The sequence below is a fragment of the Lissotriton vulgaris genome, chromosome 9 (genome assembly GCF_964263255.1).
Source record: "Lissotriton vulgaris chromosome 9, aLisVul1.2, whole genome shotgun sequence".
Taxonomy (NCBI): Eukaryota; Metazoa; Chordata; class Amphibia; order Caudata; family Salamandridae; genus Lissotriton; species Lissotriton vulgaris.
In genome coordinates this window covers 239,020,185-239,032,838 of record NC_141697.1, presented here as the reverse complement: position 1 = coordinate 239,032,838, position 12,654 = coordinate 239,020,185, and the positions used below count along the sequence as shown (strand labels likewise).

At 46.9% G+C, this 12,654-nt stretch overlaps 1 protein-coding gene across 2 annotated transcripts in view; it reads right to left on the bottom strand.

Annotated features, from left to right (window-relative positions):
• Positions 1–11,212, bottom strand: part of DISP2 (dispatched RND transporter family member 2) — a 204,821-nt gene extending 193,609 nt beyond the window's left edge. For both annotated transcript variants that reach the window (XM_086937397.1, XM_086937398.1), the window contains exon 1: positions 10,992–11,212. In XM_086937397.1, the coding sequence (XP_086793523.1) occupies positions 10,992–11,062 (71 nt within the window). In that variant the 5' untranslated portion in view covers positions 11,063–11,212. The remainder of the gene's footprint in view (positions 1–10,991) is intronic.
• Between the last annotated feature and the right edge of the window lie 1,442 nt (positions 11,213–12,654).

The window sequence follows — 12,654 nt, the reverse complement described above, 5'->3', positions numbered from 1 at the left end:
AAACTTGAGATAGGGATTCCGTCCATTTATCCAAGTGCAAAAGGCCTCACACGCCATACGATCTCCCGTCCAGAAAATTAGGATGTTGTCAATGAAGCGACGCCAGAGTGTTATATTGCCCAGGAAGGGGTTCTGTGGTGTTCTGATTATGCTCTCCTCAAATGTGGCCATGTAAATACAGGCTAGACTAGGAGCAAAAGTTGAACCCATGAAAGTCCCTTGGATTTGGTGGTACAATTGGGTCCCATATTGAAAAATGTTTTCGGTAAGGGCTATGCTGGCCCATGCCATGAGGAAGGAGATCGGGGTAGGGGAGGACCACTCTTCTTGACGGAGGGTGGCTTCTACAGCTTCCAGGGTGGCTTGTTGTGGAATATTAGTGTATAGTGCTTCCACATCTAATGTTAGCAGCAGGTCAACACCCTCCCTCCCTTCAATATTGTCTATCAGACGGAGTACATCTCTGGTGTCCTGGAGAAATGATGGAATTTTCTTGACTAGGGGTTGCAAGAAAGCATCACAGAATTTGGAGAGTGGTTCCAGTAGAGAGCCAATTCCGGAAACTATAGGTCTCCCCGGGACAGGTACCGTGCCCTTATGAATTTTTGGGAGAGTATAGAAGTAAGGTGTTACAGGATCAGTTGTTAGAAGGAAAGCTGCCTCATTCTTTGTGATCCATTTTTTAGTCTCACCCTCCATAATAAAGCTAGTAATGGATGTTGTGAGTCTTTTCGTTGGATCTACAGTGAGGGGAAGGTAATGTGAGCGATTGGCCAGTTGACGTTTGCACTCCACATCATAATCCTTACTATTCTGAATGACCGTGGCGCCCCCTTTGTCTGCCTGTTTGATGACAATCGAGGTGTCATTTCCTAGGGATTGGATAGCCTGTCTTTCCATTGCGCTTAGGTTGTTAAAACAATGTGTCTCAGGTTTATTTTCAAGGCTTTTTAAGACAGCTCCCTCAAAAGCCAACACTGCAGGTGGAACCATGTTATCGGTAGGGGTGAAAGTGGAGGGGTTCCGTAGGCCAGTGTCTGCCGTTTCAGTGTCTGGTCTATCCTGAAAGAAGGAACAGAGGCGAACCTTCCTGAATAATTGTTTCAGCTCAACCATTTTATTGAAGCTGTCAGTTGTAGGGGTAGGGACATGGCCTAGACCTTTTTCAAGAATGTTGATCTCAGTAGAGGTGAGTATCCTGTCAGAGAGATTCACAATCAAACTCTCCTGCCCCGAGTCGTGCTCCTGGTTTCCACCGGTGTTGTGGCCGATTGATCTTGCCACTGTACACCCTTTTTGTGGCCCTCGCTTGCGCCCTCTTCCTCTGCCCCAGCCTCTGTCGTGAAAGGGGGGATTCAAACGGTAAAATTGGGGTGGGCCGTGTTGGAAAAAGGGGTATTGCCAGGGTTGCAAAAATAAAAAAATAGTTTTAACTTTTAGCAATAATCTGTGTTTAGTCTGATTTTTTAGAGCTTTTGGCTCTGGTGTGCTTGCTGCATCAATCATTCATTCAAATCAAGTCCCTTTTAACTGCAAGTTAACTGTAATTGTGACTGCCTGTTTAGTAGTCAAATATGTCAATATTATGTGTTTAGAGAAGTTCTGACCTCTTTTGGGCCCGGTGACACTGCATCTGCTGCACCACTCAAATCATGACCCTGTTGTCTGCAAAGTAACTGCACTTGTCGCTCCCTGTTAAATAGTAAAATACCGTATTTTCCGGCGTATAAGACGACCCGGCGTATAAGACGACCCCCGACTTTGGCAGAAAAATTTTAGGTTTAGTGCTATACTCGCCGTATAAGACGACCCCCCACTTCCAGCGCAGCATAGCCATTCCGAGTATGTACCGGTATTTTGAACTTACCGTATTAGTCTAGTCCTCCTCCCTGTGGGTGAGCAGTAAGGCTTTATCAGTGGGCAGTGGGTACCTATAAGCGTTTATTTTACAAACTGAAAGACTGAACGCAAAGAAATTGGTTGTAGAAACAATCTTGCTTTACTCGGAAACATTTTATTTAAAACCATATCAAAAACTGTCACTTCTGAATAACGGCAAACATAAATAACGTAGTGCATGAAACAGTGCAAGTGCATTAAACGTTCCATAACTTCCCATAAATCCAAGCGATTTCTACAGGATTTATAACGTTCCCTTTAAAAACCTTCAAAATCCTCCTCTTCGTCATCTGATCTCATAAGTAAGTCTATGAGATCTTGTGGTACATCTGTAAGGCAGTCATCGTATGGATCTTGTACCAATTCCGTATCAGATGATGTGGTCTCTTCTTCGGCATCCTCTTCACCTTCCCACAGATAGTCGTCCTCCATACCATCTAATGAGTTCGATATGCCACACTTCTTGAAAGACTTTATGACTGTTTCTGCATCGATGTCGTTCCAGGCCTTTATGACAAAGTTGCACAAAACATCCAACTGTGGCGCACGCATGTTTCCTCCTTTTGTGAATGTTTTTTCACCGCTAACCATCCACTCATTCCACTGTTCTCGGATGCGATCTTTAAATGGCTTGTTTAGGCACACATCCAGTGGCTGCACCAACGATGTCAGTCCTCCAGGTATAACAGCAGCATCCGTTTTCAGTCTTGCCAGCCTTTGCTTGGTGCTGGGAGTTAAATGAGCCCTGAACATATCCCACACCAGTAGACTACGCCTTTGTAGAAGTCCACCTGGTCGCCTGCTCCATACGTTATCAAGCCATAGCTTTACCCCTTCTTCATCCATCCATCCTTTCTCATTCACATGCACAAAACAACCAGCAGGAAACTTGAGTTTCGGCATTGTTTTCCTTTTAAAAATAACCATTGGCCTCAGTTTGCCACCATCAGCTGTGCATGCAAGTACCACAGTGAAACTGGACTTCTCATGTCCTGTTGTTTTTATTAAAATTGTCTTTTCGCCTTTTTGATGGACAGTTTTGTTGGCGATCATATCAAAATTCATCGGAGTTTCATCCATGTTTCCGATGCTACTTAGCGCATACACATGTTCATTGCGCAGCCTAATGACGTAGCGATGGAAGCTATGCATTTTGGCATCAAGATCCGCTGGTAATTTCTGGGCAATTTTTGTCTTTTGCCGCAATACCAGATTATGCCTTCCCAAGAATCTGGTACACCAGGACACAGTGGCCTTAAATCTGTGGCTGAGATCGGGATTAGATTTGGCCCACTGAAGTGCAACCAAGCGGATTTTATTTCGGGTCACGACATACCCGCTTTGCCGATGCTCGGCCACCATGTCTGCTACATGCTTTTCCAGTTCTGGCCAATGTGGGGTGCCTCTTCTTAGTGCACACTTGCCCCTTGGCATACTCCGCAATGCTTGCTCATTTGCTCTCCAGGCCCGAACCATCTTCTCTGTCACTCCATATTGCCTAGCAGCAGCACAGTTATTATGTTCCGTGGCAAAAGCCACAACTTTGAGTTTGTAGCTGGCTTCATATTTTCTTCTCCTTGCCACTGCTGGAGCCTTGCTGAGTTCTAGACTGCCAGCCATTTGCTCTGGATGCGCTGCTGGAGCCTTGCCGGGTTCTTCGCTGTCTGCCATTTGCACGGAATGTGCTGCTGGAGCCTTGCCGGGTTCTTGACTGTCAGCCATTTGCACTCGATGTACGGTACTGGTGCTGTACAGAATGGACAGGTGCAGAGACTGTCTTCAACACCACACGTATGGTACGGCAAATACGCTATCTGGTCACAAGACTGTTTTTCCTCTTAGCAACAACCAGCCAATCACGGCAAGTGCTCTACTGCCTTCGGGAACATTCGGGAACATTGTACAGTCCCCTTTCTATGCCATGCCCATGCCAAGGGGAGAGGTGAGCGTGCCAAAACGTGCCAAACGTGCCAAACGTGTCAACACACTGGGCGCTGCCATCTTCGGCGCTGGCTGCCCATTACCATGTACCGTGTTTCGGACGTCCTGCTGCCTCGTCCTGCTGCCTCGTCTGCCTGGGGATGTGCAAGCGGTTGGAGGCGCGTGTACAGCGGCAGCGGCAGTCGAGGTAAGACTCATGGCGCCATTTGCTCGCTTGTGAAGCGGTTTGACACCTTCGAGTGAAGTCCTTGCTATGAAAAAAACGCTCGCTTTCGATACTTCATGGCGCGGGGCCTGGGTGTGGACGTTGCCAGGGTCGGTGGCTGTATTTTTTGACATAAGGTGTGTTGTTTCTTGTTATTTCCTATTGTGAAGCGGTCTGACACCTTCGAGTGAAGTCCTCGCTATGACAAAAACACGCTCGCTTTCGATACTTGCACAATTCATGGCGCGGGGCCTGGGTGTGGACGTTGCCAGGGTCGGTGGCTGTATTTTTGGACGTTGCCAGGGTCGGTGGCTGTATTTTTTAACATAAGGTGTGTTGTTTCTTGTTATTTCGTATTGTGAAGCGGTCTGACACCTTCGAGTGAAGTCCTCGCTATGAAAAAGCGCATGAAAAAATACCATAAAATTTTGTACCCGGCGTATAAGACGACCCCCGACTTTCCAGAAAATTTTAAGGGGTTAAAAGGTCGTCTTATAGCATAGCTCTTGTATATTAACTTTATTTTTAACGTGTACAGTTTATTACAACATTTACAATTTGATAATAGTGACCAAATAGATCACGTTGAAAAAATCAATCCGACAATGCCTACAAAGTGCAAAGAAAGGTACTCAGCCATGAATAGGAAATGCCACAAACAAGCTAAGGTTAAAGCATCCGCCTTTCACAACTAAGTAATAAAAAGCAAGCATTTCAGCATACTGTTAGAAGTTGTCTGCCTTCTCCGTGGAAATAGATCTTATTTTGACAATGAAGGGGGCCTAAACAGTGAGAATAACTTTAGTAGAAGTATCCTAAACGCGAGCAGCCATGGGAAGTTAACAAAAGAAAGTTCAACACAAAAGCGAATGAACACAGTAATTCGGCACTGGGAACTGATAAGAACACCCTTTTAAGATATATTTAATACAAGAGATTTCACAAGCACAAGTCAAGTGATTTGCAGGCGAAACCTAAATATGAGATAGAAGTATACGGGAAAAGGCTTCTTAACCCGTGAACAAGACGTCAGGGATGACTCGTGCATTTTATACACATTTTAAATTTATTCTTATAATGTTCATGCATTTTCAGATTGGATGCTTTTTTTATAATTAATTGATATACTTTTATATGAATCTCTTTGTACACGTTATAAATTGGAAACATTAATTTAAAAAAAAATCACAGGGCTAGTGCAGTACTAGCCCCATTTTGTCCTGACGTAGGCTTATGAGGCAGGCACTGTCTGGGTTTAAACAGCCCTGAGCCTCACTCTGACAGAGCCCAAGTGGACTGAATAACTAGTGAGCAGAGCATCACGGTGAATACTGTGCCACCCAAATACCCCCAACTGACCTCCGCGGACAAGGGCATGCACCAACACCAAGTGGGAAAGCAGCAGCAGGCCCTATGCGAAACAATGGCTGGCAGGGCTGACTGGTCATTCCTCAAACAGAACTAGCGTTTTTAATGGACGAGAATTTTGCAAATAGTTTTGAGGTGGGTGGTTGAGAAGCAGCTGACAGTGCACCAGACCCTCTGGGTTTGGTGGGCCTCTCCCACCTATGGCCTGTGGCCACTAGCGGGGCCACATTTACAAATCAGTGCAATTTTGTTCTTGTAAAGACATGGGGGAGAATGTGGCCTAACGGCCAGAGCTATTGACTTTGGAGCTGGGGAACCAGGTTTAAGCATTGGCGTTGGTGCCACATCCTCTGATTCTGGGCAAATCTCTTAATCTTCCCGTGCCTACAAAAAGAAATGTATGTGTACTTGTGTAACATAACTGATGCTTATGTAAAGTGCTCCAATACTTTCGGGTTGAATTTGCGCCACATAAAACTGCAACAACATCAAAAAAGGTGTATATGTGTTTTTCAAGCTATACGGACTGCGCCGTGCATTTGTGCTTGCTTCAAGCAATGTTTGTGGTAAGGGTAGAGAAATAAAACATTCACCAGACTATAAAGCATACCCACAAACAGCCAAAAACGCTTTGTACACACTGACCTGTCTGACTAGCCTTTCACCACAAGCGCTGGTGTCCGAAGCTCTGCGGCCTGTGAACTTAAACGTCCACTACCAGAGACCCGCTTCCTTTGAGATACACTCTTGCCAGTTCCTGCTTTCTCCGTTTGTGAGGGGGTTGCCCTTTTTGCTCTTCTTTCTGATCTGTGAGTTTTCCCTCTCTTTTCCTCAGTAAATAACCTGATGTGGAAAAAGAAGTGCTGGTCCCCAGGGCTTTAAATGGGATGAAAAAACTGGAGGTTCTCTCTAAGAGGCGTGGCCGATGTAATTAAGGAGCTGGCTTAACAACACATAAGCAAAAAATCTGTGCTTAGCATAGTGTGTCTCCCGACTGGTTGCATCCAGATATATAATACAACAAGTAACATTACTCCTACAACAAGCCAGGACAATTGGCTTTGTCAATGGTTGTTAGTTACATAACATAAATAAGTAGCAACTATGGCTTCTTTGTATATAATATTGAACATGCTGCAGTTTGCATGGGAGAGGGTGTGGCGTAACGGCTAAAACAGATTAATTTAGAGTTGAAGATGTAGGTTTGAGTTTCCCGTGCCTACCAAAATTAACTAGTGCTCATGTAAAGCATGTGCAATATAGAACTGCAAAAACAGAAAGTTCCATCAGAAGCAGCAAACTGCTGCAGAGTTAAGCTTTTTTTTCCACCCTGGTGGTGAGGGGAAAAATAGAGAGCCCGATAGAGACCCATCTTAGCACCTGCCTTATAGAGGTGCCAGTGCTGAACACCGACAGGACCCGGCCGACTTAAACCCCTCGTGGTCCCAAAAAAAAGCACTAGTTACCCCCTCCGGCAAACACCTGACCAAGTTAAAGACTACCACGATGCCTTTGTCTAGAGGTCCTCATGTCCTGTGACTTAAAATGACGGGAAGGGTACATAGCAAGGAGTGGGCATGACAGGAGTAAATAGCAGGCCGAGAGGGATCAGTGTCGGACTCGCCTGAACAGGCAATCAAGCAGTTCCTGATGTGCTGGTCAGACAGACCCGTGTGTGTGCCATTTATTTGCAGCAGTTTGTGGGACGGTTTTATGGACAGGTTGGGGGGGGGGGGGGGGGTGACTGTTGGTTTTCCTGATACTACTTCAAACCTTGCGTGCAGCAAACATAAATGCATGCAGTTTCCCATACCATGCAAAATGCCCATACAGCTGTTTTACTATTTCAAAACTGGCCTGATTTTCAAATGTGGCCCACTTTTTTTAGATATCTGTTTTGCTGATGGCGGCGCTTTTATTTTGGTGGCCAGACCTACTTTTTTTGTTCGATTCCGCCGACCGTGAGTTGACCCGTGGGTGGTGTCACTGTTCCTCTTGTCTGTTAGGGAGACACGCGATGCTGGGCACACGGGAAGACCTGTGCCTGTGAAGGATTCCCTCGAAACATCGACTGTCAGGGGTGTGAGATGAGAGCAATAGAGGCGCATGAATAAAACACGCGGCTGGTTCTGGGCCGGATTTAACCCCTCGTGCTCTGGTTTCTCTAGCGGTGAAGCATCCTCTGGTACCAGGCCCAGTTAAGGGATCAGTGCGTCAGGTGACGTCGGAGGGGCTGCAGGGCCAGCTGTGCGAAGCCAGATGGCAGCTGCTGGGAAGGGGGCCAAGTTAAAAGATGAACTGCGTCGAGCAGGGCCATGTGCAACGTGTGCTCTCGTGCGTGGCTGGTCTGAAGTGGGCGGGGGTAGGAATGGGCGGGAATTAGGCTCTGTCGATGGATGGTGGTTCTCGTGCATCGACAGCACCACGAGCAATTCGGTGAGGTCAGAAGGAATAAATAGGTTGGCACGTGGGAAGGATAGAGGCGTGACGCAGGGGCCTCAACCCTTCAGGTCGGCCCTATTCAACTTAAGGGCAGTAAATATCTGTGCGAAATTGAGAGCCGGGGTCCCTCGTCGCATTCTGTAGGATTGGGGGGGGGGATTCATTTTGTGTAACGCCCTTGGGGATCACAGGCAGAGACTGAAGTCTACAGGTTCGGAGGGACGACCGACTGGGCGTCTGGGATGCAAGGCGTTGGCGAGGAAGGTAAACAGTGGACTGGAAGACGCTGGGCCCTGTGAGGGTTTGTTCCAGCAATACTAAGCGACTGGTATTTTCTGACAGAACAGCAGCCATTTGAAGTACCTGTGAGAAGGCTCTGGAGGCTGCACTGCCAGGAAAGGCAATGGAGCCCCCGAACACCTGTCACAGGTGAGGGGCGGCCCTGTTGTCTCAGTCACCGGCAGTAGGGTAACAAGGCCGCCTGGAGCCCGGTGAGAGATGGGAAACGCCCCCCAAACCGCAGATTCGGTAGAAAACTACAACCACAATAAGGTTTCGTAGAACCTTAGCTCCGGTGCAACTGTGCCTGCTGCACAATGGATTTCTCCGCTAAAAGTGACGTCACATGAACCGTCAGAGCCTGGTACGGGCTCCCCAGTTCTCAGGGCAAGAATGTGAGCTGTCCCGGCTCCCACAAAAGCAGGAGACGTGTGAGGCCGGGCCGTGCACTCTCAGTTACCAGACAGATTTGTGCCAGTAGGTGCCCCATAGTCACTGGTGGGGTCTGACCCAGTCCGTGCTCTAACAGGTACCAGAGATGTGTGGTGTCAGGTCGCGCTGGCCTGGTCTCCGCTCAGGCGACTTGAGGGACTGATCCATGCTCTCCCAGTCACCGGAGAGGTGTGGGGTTGGCCTGGTCACGGTAGAGGCGATGGGGCATGATCGTGCTCTAATACCAGCCACTGGGGAAGTGTGGGGCCCGTCGGTGCTCTCTTTGTCACTGGAGAGTGGTGATGCCAGTCTGTGCTCAGAAATCATAGACCGCTGATACGAAGTTACATCGGACCGGGTGCACAAATCTCCAATACGTTGCAGATCGGGAGGCGGTTTCCTTAAAAGAAGAGCCCCAAGAAACTGGATGAATTTCGCCTTGACAGAAATGCCACAAAAAGGAATTTAGGAATACCATGCTTTTCCGCTACGGGAGCCACTAAATAGCCCTTTAATCCCTACCAGATTAAAATTACGCCCTGATGAAGAAATACTTCAGCTTGGTCCTACCAACTGAAGGTCGAAACGTGTTGCCTTGACAATAAGAGAGGTTCAGATATACCTAATTCAAAAACATCGCTCTACATTAGGCGCAACCCATCTGAAAAGTTGACGCTGTACTTTAGAGTTTGTCAATTACTCTCTGACCTCTCTAGGACTTCAACAAGGACAGTATTGAGGATTTAACAAAATATAGTCCCAACTATATGATAAGGAAGTAGGACTGACCATTGTTGTTCACAAGAAATGTGTAGTAGCACTGCTTTATCCTGGTACACAGTTGTTTGTATGTTTTTTTGTTCAAGTATTAGGTAATACTAATGTTTGTTATGTAAATAGTGTATAGTTGTTTTGTGTCTGAAGCATTGCTTGTTTCTAAACAGAAGGGGTTACATGTCTTTAAATATGATGTGATGGCAACCTCTGTTTATTCTATTTGAAAAACACTGAATGGATTCATAAATAAATGGTAGCCCAGGGTTAATAATTGAGGTAACCACTGAGGCATAATGAATAATTGATTGATGGTGTTAGAGGTACTTAGTTGTGCACACTGATTTTGATTTCATCCTCTAACCGGACCTGAACCGAATCACTCCCCCCCTGTTCTGTGCTCAGCTAGTCACCCAATTGGCGGGGTCACAGGTGACACCTGGGGCCGCTCTGGACTCTGCCACTCACTGGAGAAGTGTAGGGCTGCCCTGGGCACGGTGGAGGTGTGGGGCAAGTTCATGCTCTTCCAGTCACTGGAGAGGTCTGTGGTCTGTCCTTGATCGCCCAGTCACTGGAGTAAGAGCTGTCATGGTCACAGGAGAGTTGTGGATCCATTCCGTGTCTTGCCCCTCGCGATGTTGTTGGAAGGGGAGAAACCATTGCGGCTGGATATGTGGGAACTTTGTTGGTAAACCGGAAGGGGGAATGTGGACCTCTTTAATGTTGCCCTTTGGAAAGGAAGTAAAATGTCCAGTGTCTGTTTTCAGTACGTAGAGCGGAGTTGTTAATATTGTCTCGTGCAGGTGAGCCGGGGGCCTCAATCTTTCTTTTCGAGGGGGGGGGGGTCCGTTCGGCCATATTCTTAAGAAGGGGAGGGGGTGGGGTCCATAGCGTCTATCTTGGGCGGGAACTGGCTGGTGTGTCCAGGCTTGCTTTTGAAAGGAGAGTGACAATGAGGCCATTAGACTGGCTCTTGTATGGACACGGTACCGTTTCCGGGGCCATCTTGCCCGCAGGGTATGTCGATTAAACTTAACCTCTAATTTTGCTTTCTGTGTGTGGAATACCGAGCCCCAAACTGATTCTTGGCGGAGAGCGGGAACGAGAACCCTCGGTGTTAACTCTTCGGAGTGCGGGCTGGCAATCAGCCTGTCTCAGTGGAGCGTGGGAGGGGGTTCAGTGCTCCCCGTCGGAGATGAGACTGAAGGGCGGCATGTGTTTGCACTGGCGTCTGCGGAGAGGGCGGGGGTGTAGGGTGGGCGTTGGAGACTTTCTCTTTGGAAGAAGAGAGCCTGCATGGCCTCTCCACTCTTGTGGGGCGAGCGGTTGTTTACATCGTGGATTCCACAGTCCTATTGGTTGTAGGGGGTGAGTGACAGTACCACCTTTGCTGTGGACTTCTGGGCAGATAACGTACCAAACGGCCTTCCTTTACTTTTGAAGACAGACAGTGATGGAGCGTGCAGGCTTATTCTGTGAAAAATAAGTCTGGTGAAAGGGGGGACCCTTGTTATTAATAAGAGAGACTGGGACTGTGATGTCGGAGCCCGCAGTGTCTGCCATGACAGCATAGTTGAAGTTCACCGTCTCGCCCACTAGACAGAACACAGGTATCTCTGGGTTGGAAATGCGACAAACCGATAGACCCTACCTTGGTTCTTCCGCCGTCTCCATCTCTTCGACACCGGAGCCTCGCTTGCTGGGGACAGCAAGCCTGTCCATCGGTCGCTTGATTCTTGAACCTCAGTAGCGCCTTGGCAGTTCTGCTGGGGCCAGAAGGCGCTGCCGTCGGACTGGAAGCTGAGCTGGTTTTCGGGAGCTGTCCGCAGGACTGGTGCTGAAATCTCTTCTTGCTCACATCACCGCGCATGCGCAAACCCAGGCGAGTTGCAACGCAGAACTCTCGCCTTGATCCGAAGGGCGATGAAGAGAGTCCTGCGCAGTTACTATGGTGAAAGGCCGAAAGAGAGAGAGCTGTAGCCAATCAGATTTCCAGTATAGATTATAGCACGGGGTGGGCGGTTTGGGAATCACTCATACTCATTTAATAATTTACCCAATTACAGGAAGTGACAGTTGAGCCACCATAGCATTGGCCAATCTCAAGGCTGCAAGAGGAGAGGCAGCGCGGTGGCCTCTTTTTGCCTTTCATTTGCTCTGTCTGAGAAGCGTCAATGATGCATTCAGAGGGGCGGGCGCGTTCTTTGACAAACCAGGGGGAGGACGTATACGAGAGGCGCTCTCATTTCCCAACATTCTGTATTTGAAAATGTGCCATGTGCGGCATCATGCAGACTGGGGATCTCAGAGTACAACGATGTGTACCGCCAACGGGTATCTTATTATACAATATAGCAGCACGGTGCCTCGGTGATATTGCTAAAATATTGAAATAATGTCGACTAGAGATTGAGGCGAGTATTCAGATTGTCAAATATATTCCAAGGTGTTTCTCCAATCTCGCCTGACAGGATTCTGAACCAGAGAAACCTCAACACTCTAAACAGGCTTCATGAGTAAGTTGGATTCCTGGAAGGATAGGAAGGAGAAATGTGAGAATCAAGGAAATTACAACAAATACAATTGTTGACTGGTGGCGGCTAGTGACTTTTGAAAGTGGTGAGCGTTAATGTTGATGACAAGTTCCACAGAGTGATTGAACAAAGTAAGCAAGACCTATTGACAAAGTGGGTCTGAGTAAATTAAGAATACTAGGCAAAATTGTGTAATTTATAGCATATTTTTTATAAAAAATGTGGTTACATCGCAATGGATATAAAAAAATGATTCAGAAGAGGTACTATACCAAGTTTCGAGTTTATTTATTTATGATTACAGAACTCCGAAGATGTCCACATAAATTACAAAATCACCAAACTTATAACAAATATTTTGTTTTGCGATAAAACAGAAACTAAAATATTCCTCCCAACAAGAGATCAGAGACTCCAAAACTGAAACCAGCGATCAAATGGTTTTCAGCTAACAACACAGCAGCATAACATACAGTACACAATATTGAAGTGTCCTTCGTGCCATCAGTGCAAGATTTTAGGAAATAAATAATATAAGATCGTTTTTATACCATGAAATATCCTCAGAAAATAAATCATAAAATCAGCCACATAAAACAAGTATCAGCATCTACAGCCCACATATCTGATGCACCTGATATAAATTTAAAAACACTTAACAGAAATAAAAATTCTATGACAGACATTTCGTTAAGGGGGTGTCATAAAGAGATTCTACTACTGCTGAGGCACAGAGGATAGATAGCTGTAAACATATTGGTCTCGTCCATTTCTGAAGGC